This window comes from Crassostrea angulata, chromosome 6, assembly GCF_025612915.1.
Source record: "Crassostrea angulata isolate pt1a10 chromosome 6, ASM2561291v2, whole genome shotgun sequence".
Classification (NCBI taxonomy): Eukaryota; Metazoa; Mollusca; class Bivalvia; order Ostreida; family Ostreidae; genus Magallana; species Magallana angulata.
In genome coordinates, this window is record NC_069116.1 from 34,051,246 (window position 1) to 34,063,025 (window position 11,780).

At 39.1% G+C, this 11,780-nt stretch overlaps 1 protein-coding gene across 1 annotated transcript; it reads right to left on the bottom strand.

Moving 5' to 3' along the window:
• Nucleotides 1-3,506: 3,506 nt before the first annotated feature.
• LOC128187472 (uncharacterized) lies at nucleotides 3,507-5,416 on the bottom strand. Its single transcript, XM_052857905.1, has 3 exons — nucleotides 4,855-5,416; nucleotides 4,486-4,608; nucleotides 3,507-4,345 (listed from the first exon to the last, which is right to left on the bottom strand). Exons 1-3 carry the CDS (start codon nucleotides 5,414-5,416, stop codon nucleotides 3,507-3,509), a joined length of 1,524 nt encoding a protein of 507 aa, XP_052713865.1.
• Nucleotides 5,417-11,780: the final 6,364 nt, after the last annotated feature.

Below are 11,780 nucleotides of genomic sequence, written 5' to 3' on the forward strand. Positions count from 1 at the left end.
TATCTTCTGCTTCTGAGATATCCAATGTTAATCTTCCGCTTCTTAGAAAAAAATATCACCTTTATTAAATATCAAGAGAGATGCAGTAAACTTCATTGAATTGTACATCGAAGACAATTTAATATTCCATTTGTTCATATTATTGATAAAATGAAACATGAATGGGAGGATGGTGGTTAAAAATCAGTAACCGACTTCTACTAATTTTTAAAAATGGAAAATAGATGTTAATCAGATCAAAAGAGTTACTATGCTAGAATGACAAATATATGGCCTTTTAGCTGGTCAAATATAAATTTTACAAAAATTAATTGTGGTAGAGGACAAAATTGATTAAATTAGCTTTCGGGGTACAAAATATTTTGTATGTGCTTCAAAGGATTAATATACATGTAATAAATGTTGCTTGAAAACACAGTCAACGTTTGTTTCGCATGTATTTTATTTAAAAAAAAACGAACCATAAATCAACATTGGGTTTGAAAACGAAAGAGAGAGAGAACACTTTGCAATTCAACGCACCAAATCGTATTGTACATTTTGCTTTAAATTATCTTTACACCAACTTTGCCAACACTAATGTTTTTCGCACGTGCATGTACAATCCTTGAATGTACGCGAATGTATCTGCTCTGTAAGTACAAATAGGGGTAAAATTACCTAAAATTAATATAAAATCTTTCATGGAAAAAGTAAATGAAAAATTCTGTTAGAAACATGAAGGAAAATTAATCAATTTTAAAAACACACCATTTTAATAGTGCGTTTTCATTTTTAAAAAATAATAGCGCCGAACTGTGTGCTTATGAATATTTATGTTAGAAACGAAATTAAATTTCTTTCTGTAAATTTTGATGACAAATTAAAAACCTTCCATTATTTCATACGTGTTTTTAAAAGCTACCAAACTACATGGATGAGAAGGTACAAATTGCATGAGCAAGTGCACATTTTTGTTGGGTATCCTCCACAGAGGAGATATATATCGAATTTTTTTATGTTGTTTACATTAGTGATGCAAGTATCTGTAATCGTAAGTGTGAATTAAGTATGACTTATTCGTTGTCGGTTTTAATATGGCGTCGGCACTACACCATCAATTAATCATCAAATATCTCTTCTAGATAAATGGTACATAGAATGGGATCTGTATCGCATTTCACGCCCAGCAGCTGACTTTAGTTTTGTATCGAAATATTAAGCGTTCTCCTCAAAGTGTTCGTCAAAGAAGTAATACAGTCGCCATTTTGTTAAGCCACGTGCTTTCTGTAAAGTCACAACACACAACACTCAATATAATGGTGTTCAAACTCTTTACTGAATATGATCATGTGACAAGATGCTTACATCACAGATAACCATCTGATACAGACTGTCGCTTATGTCAATAAACAAATTATAATGCAATAACATAACATCTCCCCTTTCAAAAAAAATCTTTTCCATTCCTGAAAAGATTATTAATATTGAACTAAAAACAAACATGTCCGTTTATAAACATGTATGAATCAACCAGTGAACAGTTTATTTACAAATGAAATCCTCCAGATGTTTTGGTCGTCTCAGTGTTCGCTGTGGTCTGGGTTCTCTGTGTGGAGTGGCAGCATTTTCATGCGGGTTGGGTTTCGCAGGTGTGGTGTTTGGCGGATCGGGTTCTGAATGACTCTGTGGTGGTGCGTCATACATTGCTTCGGAATGATCAGAGACGTCAGACGGCAAAGTGGTTTCTCTGGTCTTTAGAAGTTGTCTGCGATTTCTGCGGTATAGCTGATTGTCACCCGTGCGGACTACGTAAGATCTGTCTGCAAGTTTCTGGTCTACTATGGCTGGCTCCCACTGTTTCGAATCTTTCTGTACGCGAACTATTTCACCTTTGTTGACGTTGGGTAACGTTGCGGAATGACGATCATAGTAGTACTTTTGTTTCTCCTGGCGCGCAATAAGTTGAGGTTTGCAGGATTCAACAGCTTTCGAATTCAACAAGTCAGCTGTGATTGGTAACTTTGTACGCAACTGTCTGTTCATGAGTAGCTGCGATGGTGATAGTCCTATTCCGTCAATCGGTGATGCGCGGTAGTTCATAAGACTGGTGTAGATGTCGCCTCCGGATTCGTCAGCTTTTCTGAGCAGGTTCTTGACAGTCTGAACACATCTCTCCGCCTGGCCATTCGATTGCGGGTATCTTGGACTTGAGGTGGTGTGAATGAAATCCCACTCAGTTGTGAATTTCTTGAATGCATAACTCGAAAACTGAGGTCCATTATCCGTAAATAGTTCTGTCGGAATGCCATGACGAGCAAACAGAGATTTGAAACATGTGATTGTTTGTGCACTGGTAGTTGACGACATACGGACAATTTCTGGAAATTTGGAGTAGTAGTCAACACACAGGAGGTATTCAGAGCCTTTAAACTGGAACATATCTGCAGCAACTTTTGACCATGGACGTGAAGGCATCTCCTGTGATATCAAAGGTTCCTTGCAGTTGGAATTCCTGTACTTGTTACAAACTGCACATTGTCCTATAAAGTCTTCAATATCCTGGTTCATTTTGGGCCAAAACAACAGCTCTCGTGCTCTTGTCTGTGTTTTCACTATGCCCATGTGTGCTTCATGTAACTTATTGAGCATTTCCTTTTTCAAGCTGATTGGCACCATGAGTCGTTGGCCTTTGTATAAAAGTCCATAGATGGCAGTGATTTCATCACGGTAGTTCCAATACTGTAAGATGTTCAATGGAACACTTGATCTGTCGACTGGCCAACCAATCAAAACGGTATTTTTCAGCGTTTGTAATGTCTCATCAGCAGCAGTCGCCTCTTTGAGTTGCTGTAGTTTTGCTGGAGACACAGGAAGTTGTGCCTCAATAGAATCAACGTCGATCTCATCGTCGACTAGAATCTCAGGAGTCTCTTGTAGGTAAGATCGACTCAATGCATCTGAAATATGCATATCCTTTCCCGGTACATACACTAACTTCAGGTCATAGCGTTGTAACTTCATAAGCATTCTTTGAAGTCTAGGCGTCGCTCGATACAGTGGTTTGTTGTAGATCGCGACAAGGGGTTTATGATCCGTCTCCACGGTCACCTTTCGGCCATAAATGTAGTGATGAAACTTCTCGCATCCATATACAATAGCTAGCATTTCACGTTCAATCTGAGCGTACCTCTTCTGTGTCTCTGTTAAAGCCCTCGAACCGTATGCCACCGGATGTCCATCTTGGAGGAGGACTACGCCAAGTCCCTTGGAGCTTGCGTCACCGGAAATAGTTACAGGCTTATGCACATCATATATACTGAGTACTGGTGTGCTTGAGACTAGTTGTTTCAGTCTGTCGAAACTTTCCTGCTGAGGTGTATCCCAATGCCATTCGACGTCTTGTTGCAGGAGTGTACGAAGTGGTGCCGTCACATCAGACAAGTTCGGAATGAACTTAGCTACATATTGTACGACGCCCAAAATGCGCTTGACTCCTGACACGTCCTTTGGTGCTGGCATGTCTACTATCGCTCGTACTTTCTCAGGGCTACCTTAATACCACTGTTCGTAATCAAATGTCCGACATACCTCACTTCGGGTACACGGAACTCCACTTTGCTTTTGTTCAACTTAAAGTTCATTTCGCGACATCTTTGTAGCATCTGTTGTACCCGGGAATCGTGTTCAGCAATGGTCTCTCCCCATACTAGGATGTCGTCTACTATGCACTCTACGCCCTTTATGTCCGAAAACATCTCTTGAACTCGTTTAGAAAACACTTCTGGTGCAGAGCTTACTCCAAATGGTAAACGCAAGTATCTGTACCGACCAAATGGGGTATTGAATGTCAACAGCTTTGAACTTGATTCATCAAGTTTAATGTGCCAAAATCCATGGGTTGCGTCGAACTTCGAAAACACTTTGGCTTGCGGAAGGTTTTCAATCACTTCGTCGACTGTTTTTAAGTGGTAATGCTCTCTCTTAATTGCACGATTCAAGTCCTTTGGATCAATGCAAAGTCTTATCTTGTTGGGTTTACGGACTGTAACTAGACTGTGTACCCAATCGGTGGGCTCGTCTTGTCTCGCGATAACTCCTAACTGTTCCATTCTCTGAAATTCCGTTTTGACTTTATCACGGAGTGCTACAGGGACCTTCCTCGGTGGATGAATGACTGGAGTAACGGTGACGTCAATGTTGATGTGGTGCTTTCCAGGAAGTTCACCCAGTCCCTTGAAAACATCTTCATATGATTTCAGTAGGTTTTCCTTTGACAAGTTCTTGCTCACAGAGTGTACGCGCACAATAGATCCAATTTCTGTGCAGGCATTCTTTCCCAGAATCGCTTGAGTATTCGCATCCACTATGAAAAATGACAAGTCATACTTTTCACCTCGCACAGAACACTCCAAAGTCTTGATACCCTTCGGTGTAATTTCAGTTCCGCCATATGTAACCAACTTGACGCTTGTCTTTGTGAGGTGTTGGTCATGCAACTTTAACTTGTCAAAGACATGTTTCGGAATAATGTTAGCTCGGTTCCAATGAAAAGTTCTGTATCCTCGTACGAGTCTTCATCGTCTGGTATTCCAACAGCGTGAATTTTCTTTGAATTGTACGATGGTTCTGTCAAACAGTATTTCGCAAAATGATTCTTATTATGACAACGATGACACGTTTTCCCAAATGCAGGACATGAATCTTTCATGTGTCTTCTTCCACAATTACGACATGACCTCCCATCAGTACTGTCAGGCCTTTGATTTCCAGTTCTTTGTTTTGCATGTTTTGTATATTTACTATAATTTTGCGAGCTGACCTTTCGTCCACTTTTTGACTGACTTATCGCCGCTACTGTTTGTTCTTCACTACCTTTCAGGGACTTTAACTGTTTTGTACTTATTTCCTGAGCCCTACACACATCGATAGCTTTCGCCAATGTCAAATCCGATTCTCTGAGTAAACGTGCACGACACGCTTCATCATGGATTCCACACACTATTCTATCTCTGATTAGTCCGTCAGATAAATTTCCAAATTCACACGGCTGCGCTTTGGTTTTCAAATCCGTCACGTAATTGTCTATGGGTTCATCCGGACCCTGGTTCCGCGTGAAAAACACATGTCTTATGTATGTTAAGTTCTTACGTGGCTCACAGTATTCTTTGAATCTAGTTTTCAAAACATCAATCTTATCAGCATCGTCGGCTGAGATCCCGAAAGTGTTATACACTCGGCGTGCTTCAATGCCGGCCACGTGCAAAAATGTAGCTACCTGTATTTTCTCGTCCTTCTCTCCGATTCCTGTAGCCGTAAGATATATATCGAAGCCTTGGATCCACTCCTTCCAATTTTCTGCAAGATTTCCTTCCATCGATAAATGGCCTGGAGGCTTCAGTTGCTCCATAATCCAGCTTCGAACTTCTGACACCATGTAAAGTCACAACACTCAATATAATGGTGTTCAAACTCTTTACTGAATATGATCACGTGACAAGATGCTTACATCACATATAACCATCTGATACAGACTGTCGCTTACGTCAATAAACAAATTATAATGCAATAACATAACACTTTCCTCCGTCTTTTTTTTGTTGTTCACCCATATATTTTGACATGCATCTATGACAAATCGTAAGAGGTGACGTTTAGTTAACTTTAGTATAATGCTAAATCAGCCTCAGTAAAATACTGTAACGATATTTCGTTAAACTCGACACTGTTGCAAAGGTAAGATAAGTGGCCCATGAATCTTTTGTTTTGTTAGGGTTTAGAACTTGCCGTGTAGCTTCATAATATATAAAATAGCGGATCAATGACAAAATTGTTACGGGTTTGTCTATCACGAAATCAATGTTGTGGGACGTGATGCTCATTTCTAACATTTATTGAATATTAGATTAATTTTTTTTTGGAGGTAGGACTAAAAACATTCTGTCCGAATAAAAATAAAATAAAAACGGGAAGCCTTCTACTAATTATATCTCCCAAGGTAGAGGTACTGATTTCAGGGCGGGACAATAACAGTCATATAGTGTAAATGTATATAATAATAATTCTTAAATTCTTCGTAGTAGGGGTTCTGAGACAAGGGCGAAGTGTGTAGTGTGTATATATACAATGTTTAATTAGAGATGTTTGTGTAACACTCATGCCCCCTCCCTTGAAGACATGTGCGAAGAAATTGAGCGGGGGCTGCAAATAATTGGAATTTTTCTAAGTCCAAGGTACATAACTCTTGTCAAAGATTGCTCAAAAATACCCAAAATCGAACTTGACCTATTAATTCTAATCATAAATATGTATACTAAATTTCATTTCAGTATGTGCAATCTCTGCGTAGAAAATGAACGGAAACTGTTGGTCGAACGACCGACAAACAGACGGACAGCAGCAAATTAATATGTCATCTTGTTTTCAATTCAAAAGCGGGCAGGGGTGGGGGGGGGGCATAAAATTCTTTCTCTTTTCCTTTGCTGAAACTGGAGTGAATCAAAATTGTAAAATTTACTACCCCAAGGGTAGGTGCTCTTATCGCAGAGTAGATCAAAATGGTCCACTGATACAATATAAAAAACGGATGACTGCATATTTAGAAAGCTGTCATCTGTAATTTAATTTCATGACATCCATGACAGGGGTTCTACAATGTCGGTGGAGAGGTGAATGCAGCTGTATATTAAAGTTAGATATTGTGAAATCCTTTGGCAAGAGTTCTTTGGGGGAGGGGGTGCACCAGTTAATAGAGTTATCTATGCTTGTTCGCATTTAATAATTAATCATCGTAAACAATGTAATTTCATGATTAATCGAATTTAACAAGAATTTTTATTATATATGATAGAACAACTTCATTTTTTAATACTCTAGAATGAAACTTATTTAAATGCATAGATGAGAGACAGGTCTATGTTTACCTTATGGTACTCAGGTAACTTTTAAGGCCTGTTGGCTTCTTGTTACGCCAAGTTAACCGAAATTCCTTATGTTTGGCCTTAAAAATGACTATTTCCCTATTTTTTGCCCCCGTTTGAAGAAGGGAGGGCATATTGCTGCTTTTTATCTGTCCAATCGGATGTCAGTTTCAAGTTAAATGTCGACTTTCCTTACTTGACATCAGAGCGGGGGTATTACTAGTGAGCATTGGCTCGCATTTATCTTGTTTTTCTAGCCGACAGGTTTTGTAGAAAAAAATGTTTATATCATTGCCCCTTATTTATTATTCTTCATCATTTAGGTAAACAAACTTGATAGTTTGCTTAGAATTGCTCAAATGGTTTTTTGAAAAAAAAGGTCGGAATCGGAGAAAGTTTAACACTAAGAAAATGATGACTGCACTTAGCGCCGGGTTTTGGGTCCTTTTTCGGTCGCTTCTGTTTCGTTTATTTCTTAACCTTATATCGCCTTTGTTTGCTTTTTTAAAGAGTCTTGTCAATTTTCAACATAAATTTAGTTTTCGACTGTGATGCAATAAACTCATTCTATGTTTTCCTCCTTACAATTTTCCAAATCAAAGTACTGAAGTACTGAAAGCCGGGCTCTTTTGGTGTGTCGTTATGCATATTGTGTAGCAAAGACTGAAAATCTCAATATCTCTCTCTCTCTCTCTCTCTCTCTCTCTCTCTCTCTCTCATGCTTTTAATGTCGGCAAAGCATCAGAGAGCGACCAAATTTTGTAAGCGGCTATAAACAAAAAATATGTCTGTCTAGTAGAAGTTAAAAAGTTTAACAGTTGCTGCCTTGAATTTTGCAACAAGCATTATATATTCAATCCCCGTTTCTTCATCGCGCAGCAAAGTAGTTCATGGAAATCCATGCGCATTTTATGTGTCCAAAATGCATAGCAATGTTTTACAAACACGTTATTAATAAGAAAACTAAAAAAGATAGACAATTCATTCGATATTTTAAAAAAAAAGAAACAAAATGCAAACACTTTTGACAAAACGTGGCTCTTTGTGTAACTATTTGGTATAGCGGAAGCTTTACCTTGACGCTGTTTGGTTTTTTGTTTATTTGTGCTATTTATAGTAGCATTGGCGATTTGCCTGCCTATAGCCAGGACTCTGCTTTTAGCAGAGCCCGGCTAAAAATGAGAAAATTTTCGCTTATCTGCCCTTGATTGAACATAAGATTGATATCAATATGCATGAGAGGAGAAGGTGACATTATCAGAATGGAACTAAAACTAGACTAGCGTGGATAACAATGTCATGCATTAAAAAATATGTGATCACTCTTTCACCATAGCACTTATTCTATACGGCACAAGTATACTACTTTCTACGGTTTTAACAATAAGTACATATACAGAAGACTTTAAATCCGTGTGTGACAGTTAAGCGTGTTTGAAAACATTGTACTAGTTAGTACATAACATGCTAACTTAAAAGTCACGTGATGGATTTCGTAAGTTTATCACGTGGTGAATTATTGCCAGACGTCAGGCATATCTAAGGTTTAAAAGTTGCATTCTCCGAAACAGTGCAGACAATGGGAGTAAGCAATTTCATGATATTTCACAAAAAAGATCAACAGACGCATGTTTAAAGTGTTCAGCATTTACATTCACAATTGATGAAAATGTTATATGGGATGTAATAACAACAGCGAGCAAGAGTGTTCAAGTAAAAGGGACGTTCACCATGCAGTGCACGTGTGTAATCCTGATTTAAAAATAGGTCAGGGGGAGGGGGTCATCGCAACAAGTTGTGACATATTGTCTATTACGGTACAATGTAATTGGATTTAACTCGTCGAAGTTAAATCGGTTTATCAAAGCTAAACATTTTTACCATAATAATAACCTTCCAACCCTTGGGGACCTTTACGCATATTAGCTGGTCATTGCGTGCACTTTGGGATATTAGCTTGAACTTGTGACGTCACAGACTCCCTGCAGAACATCCCATCAGTCGCTGCTTTGAATTTGAAAGCGTAAGACGTGCTTTCTTTTTATCAGACTAATGCGCAATTAATATTTCTAAACATTTTATATGCTTATTCCGGTATTATTCGGAGCTCGATGTGTGCATATTTGTTTTAGATGTCATTAAGCTAATCATTTTCTTTTTACTGCGAATTTCATAGTGTATATTTATATTTGGTTGCATACTGTAAATTCCTTATAATACGCGAGTACTTAATTCCGCGATACCGCTGTTTTGTATCAAATCGCGAGAAAATAAAATCGCGAAAGCGGAAATTTTATCCTTATTTCTCATAGTTCTCAACTCTCAAAGAATAATGGCGATATTTTAAAATTCGCGATGGGTGCCTCTCGCGATTTTACGCGGATATTAATTCCTCGCGTTTAATTAGGAATCTACAGTATACCCCCTTTCCTACCTATGAGCGATGCCTAAACGGAAGGCACAACACCAGCCCATGGCAAGACGGCAGTCGAGGAGACAAACCCCAGACGACCCCGAGGAGATAAGACAACCCCCCGACGCCCATGTCTAGTCGACAGGCGGCGAAACTGCGGGGACAAAATCCGCGCCTAACGATGACGGGAAAATCCCGGTGCACATAAGCGACACCCAACTTAGACAGTTAGCCGAGGCCATATCGGCGGGCAAAGACAGAGGCGCCACACCATCAAGTTCTACGGAGCCTATCTTACCTTCGATGAAAATGCAGGTAATGGAATTTTAAATTTCCCTTTGTCAGGCTCAGCAGAAATTGGCTAGCATGCAGGCCAAGTGGACAGCTACAGTTGTAGGTTAGGGTATAATGTGCCCAACAAAATTAAACTTTAGATATCAAATGGACAGTATGTCAACTTAGCTAAGTTACGGCCAAATGCTTCAGATCCCGATGATGAAACCCAATTTCTGTCAGTAAGGGATGGTAGCCTCACTATGGCCAGTAAACCAAAGGCCAAACTTGTTAATGATATTCAAACCTGGACAGATTTATTTCTCATATTTTCATCAATTTATGCTGCAGCACACCCTGAATGCACCACTGCGTTATTTAAATACATTCATACTGTCCGCTTAGGTGCTAGCAGGTCACCAGGCCTTGGGGGGCGCGACTATGATGTTCAGTTTCGCTTAAAAAAGGAGCAAAACCCCAATATGTCTTTCGCAATGGTTGACCAAGAGTTATGGTTGTTGTACATGCAAGCCCCTCTTCTTGCCCCTAAAAACAACCCCGAGCAAATTGGCAATTGTTATGATTTTAATTACCGGGGGGTCTGTCAAAGAAGGCCCTGCCCCTATAAACACCAATGTCTCCACCAAATGTCAGCTTTTAAAGCCTCCCACTAACTATTTCGCTTCCAGGTCAAACATACAACAGTCATCAAGCAGAGTCTTCTCACCACCAGCCACCAACACACCAAAACCAATCCAGTCATTTAGACGTCAATAAAATAGCATCTACTCCCACTAATGTATCACAGCTACAGAAGTAGTTACAATTTTATCCTGACCAAAACATAGCAGCTGAATTAATACATGGGTTCTCGCAAGGGTTTTAACCATCTTATGACGGGCCAAGACATGCAACAGATTGTCGTAATCTTAAGTCATTATTGGGCTTTGAAAATGTAGCAATTGAACTAATAACTAAAGAAATAAACCTAGGTAGGGTGGCCGGCCCATTCACCACTAGTCCCTTACCTAACCTTAGATTGTCACCAATTGGGTTAGTACCCCAAAAAGATGGTTCATCTAGGCTAATCCATCATTTATCTTATCCAGCAGGATTAAGTGTTAACGACTTCATCAGTACCAATCATTGTTCAGTAAATTACACATTTTTTGAGACTGCACTCGATATGCTAGCTAAGTTGGGAAGGGGGGCTTTAGTAGCACGCCTGGACATACAAAGTGCATTTAGACTTTTACCAATAAACCCCTCTGATTTCAGGGATGGATTTATCAAGGCTGTTTTTACTACCGGTAAACGGTACCTTTCCCCTCATAAAAAAGTGCAAAAACTCCTCTTTTTCAGAGGGAAATTCCCTGCTAAAACAGAATATTTCAAACATCGTTTGTGTTTTCGTTTTTGTCCGATTGAAGTTTAACGTGCATATCCGCATATATCGTCCTCGTCATTCAAACGCTTTTAAAATGAGATCATAAAGTATAGCATATTCAAGCTTCTAATTGATATCGAACGGTAAACCAATCTGCAATGTCATACAACGGGAAGTGTTATGTAAAGCGAATAAGAAAGAAAGATGCGGCCGGTGTAATGAAGAATAATGACTCCCGTAGAATTACACCGGAATGCCGACAATTGCGAAACTTTTTAAATTTGCATCCAAGAAGAATGTCGATAGTGACAAATCTGCAGAGATAAAAGACTGTGGAGATGAGAGTCAGATGGAACATGAGTCGGAAGAGGGGGAAAAACGATGTCAGTAGTGAAGGTTAGGAGTCAGAGGTCGAATCGGAATGTGGAAAAATTAGTAGCCCCGTTAGTGAAAAGATAGATCAAAGACTTTTTTCGTCAGAGAAGTACGAACATAGGTACAAATGGCTGTATTACAGCTATCCCAAAAGGGGATACATATGTAAAGTTTGTGAGATGTTTTCAACGAAGTCAGAAATATTTACCAAAGGCTGTTCCTTAGGTGACCATCCAACAAGAGTATTAGAAACTCACGCTGTTAGTGCTGCCCATAAAGATGCAGAACAAATTCAAAGTAGCAGGAAAAGTGGAAGTGTTTATTCAATTATCCTTGAAAAAACATTTAAAAAATTAGAGAGGAAAACTTTAAATAGGAATGTTATCAAAAAACTTTTTCAGTGTGCAAATTTCATTATCCATAAGCAATGGGC

Coding starts and splice junctions, on each gene's coding strand:
- LOC128187472 (XM_052857905.1), bottom strand. CDS start 5,416: ATGGTGTCAGAAGTTCGAAGCTGGATTATGGAGCAACTGAAGCCTCCA. Junction 4,609..4,854: donor ACAGTTAAAGTCCCTGAAAG/GTAGTGAAGAAC, acceptor ACTGTTTGACAG/AACCATCGTACAATTCAAAG. Junction 4,346..4,485: donor CCGAAACATGTCTTTGACAA/GTTAAAGTTGCA, acceptor CATTTTTCATAG/TGGATGCGAATACTCAAGCG.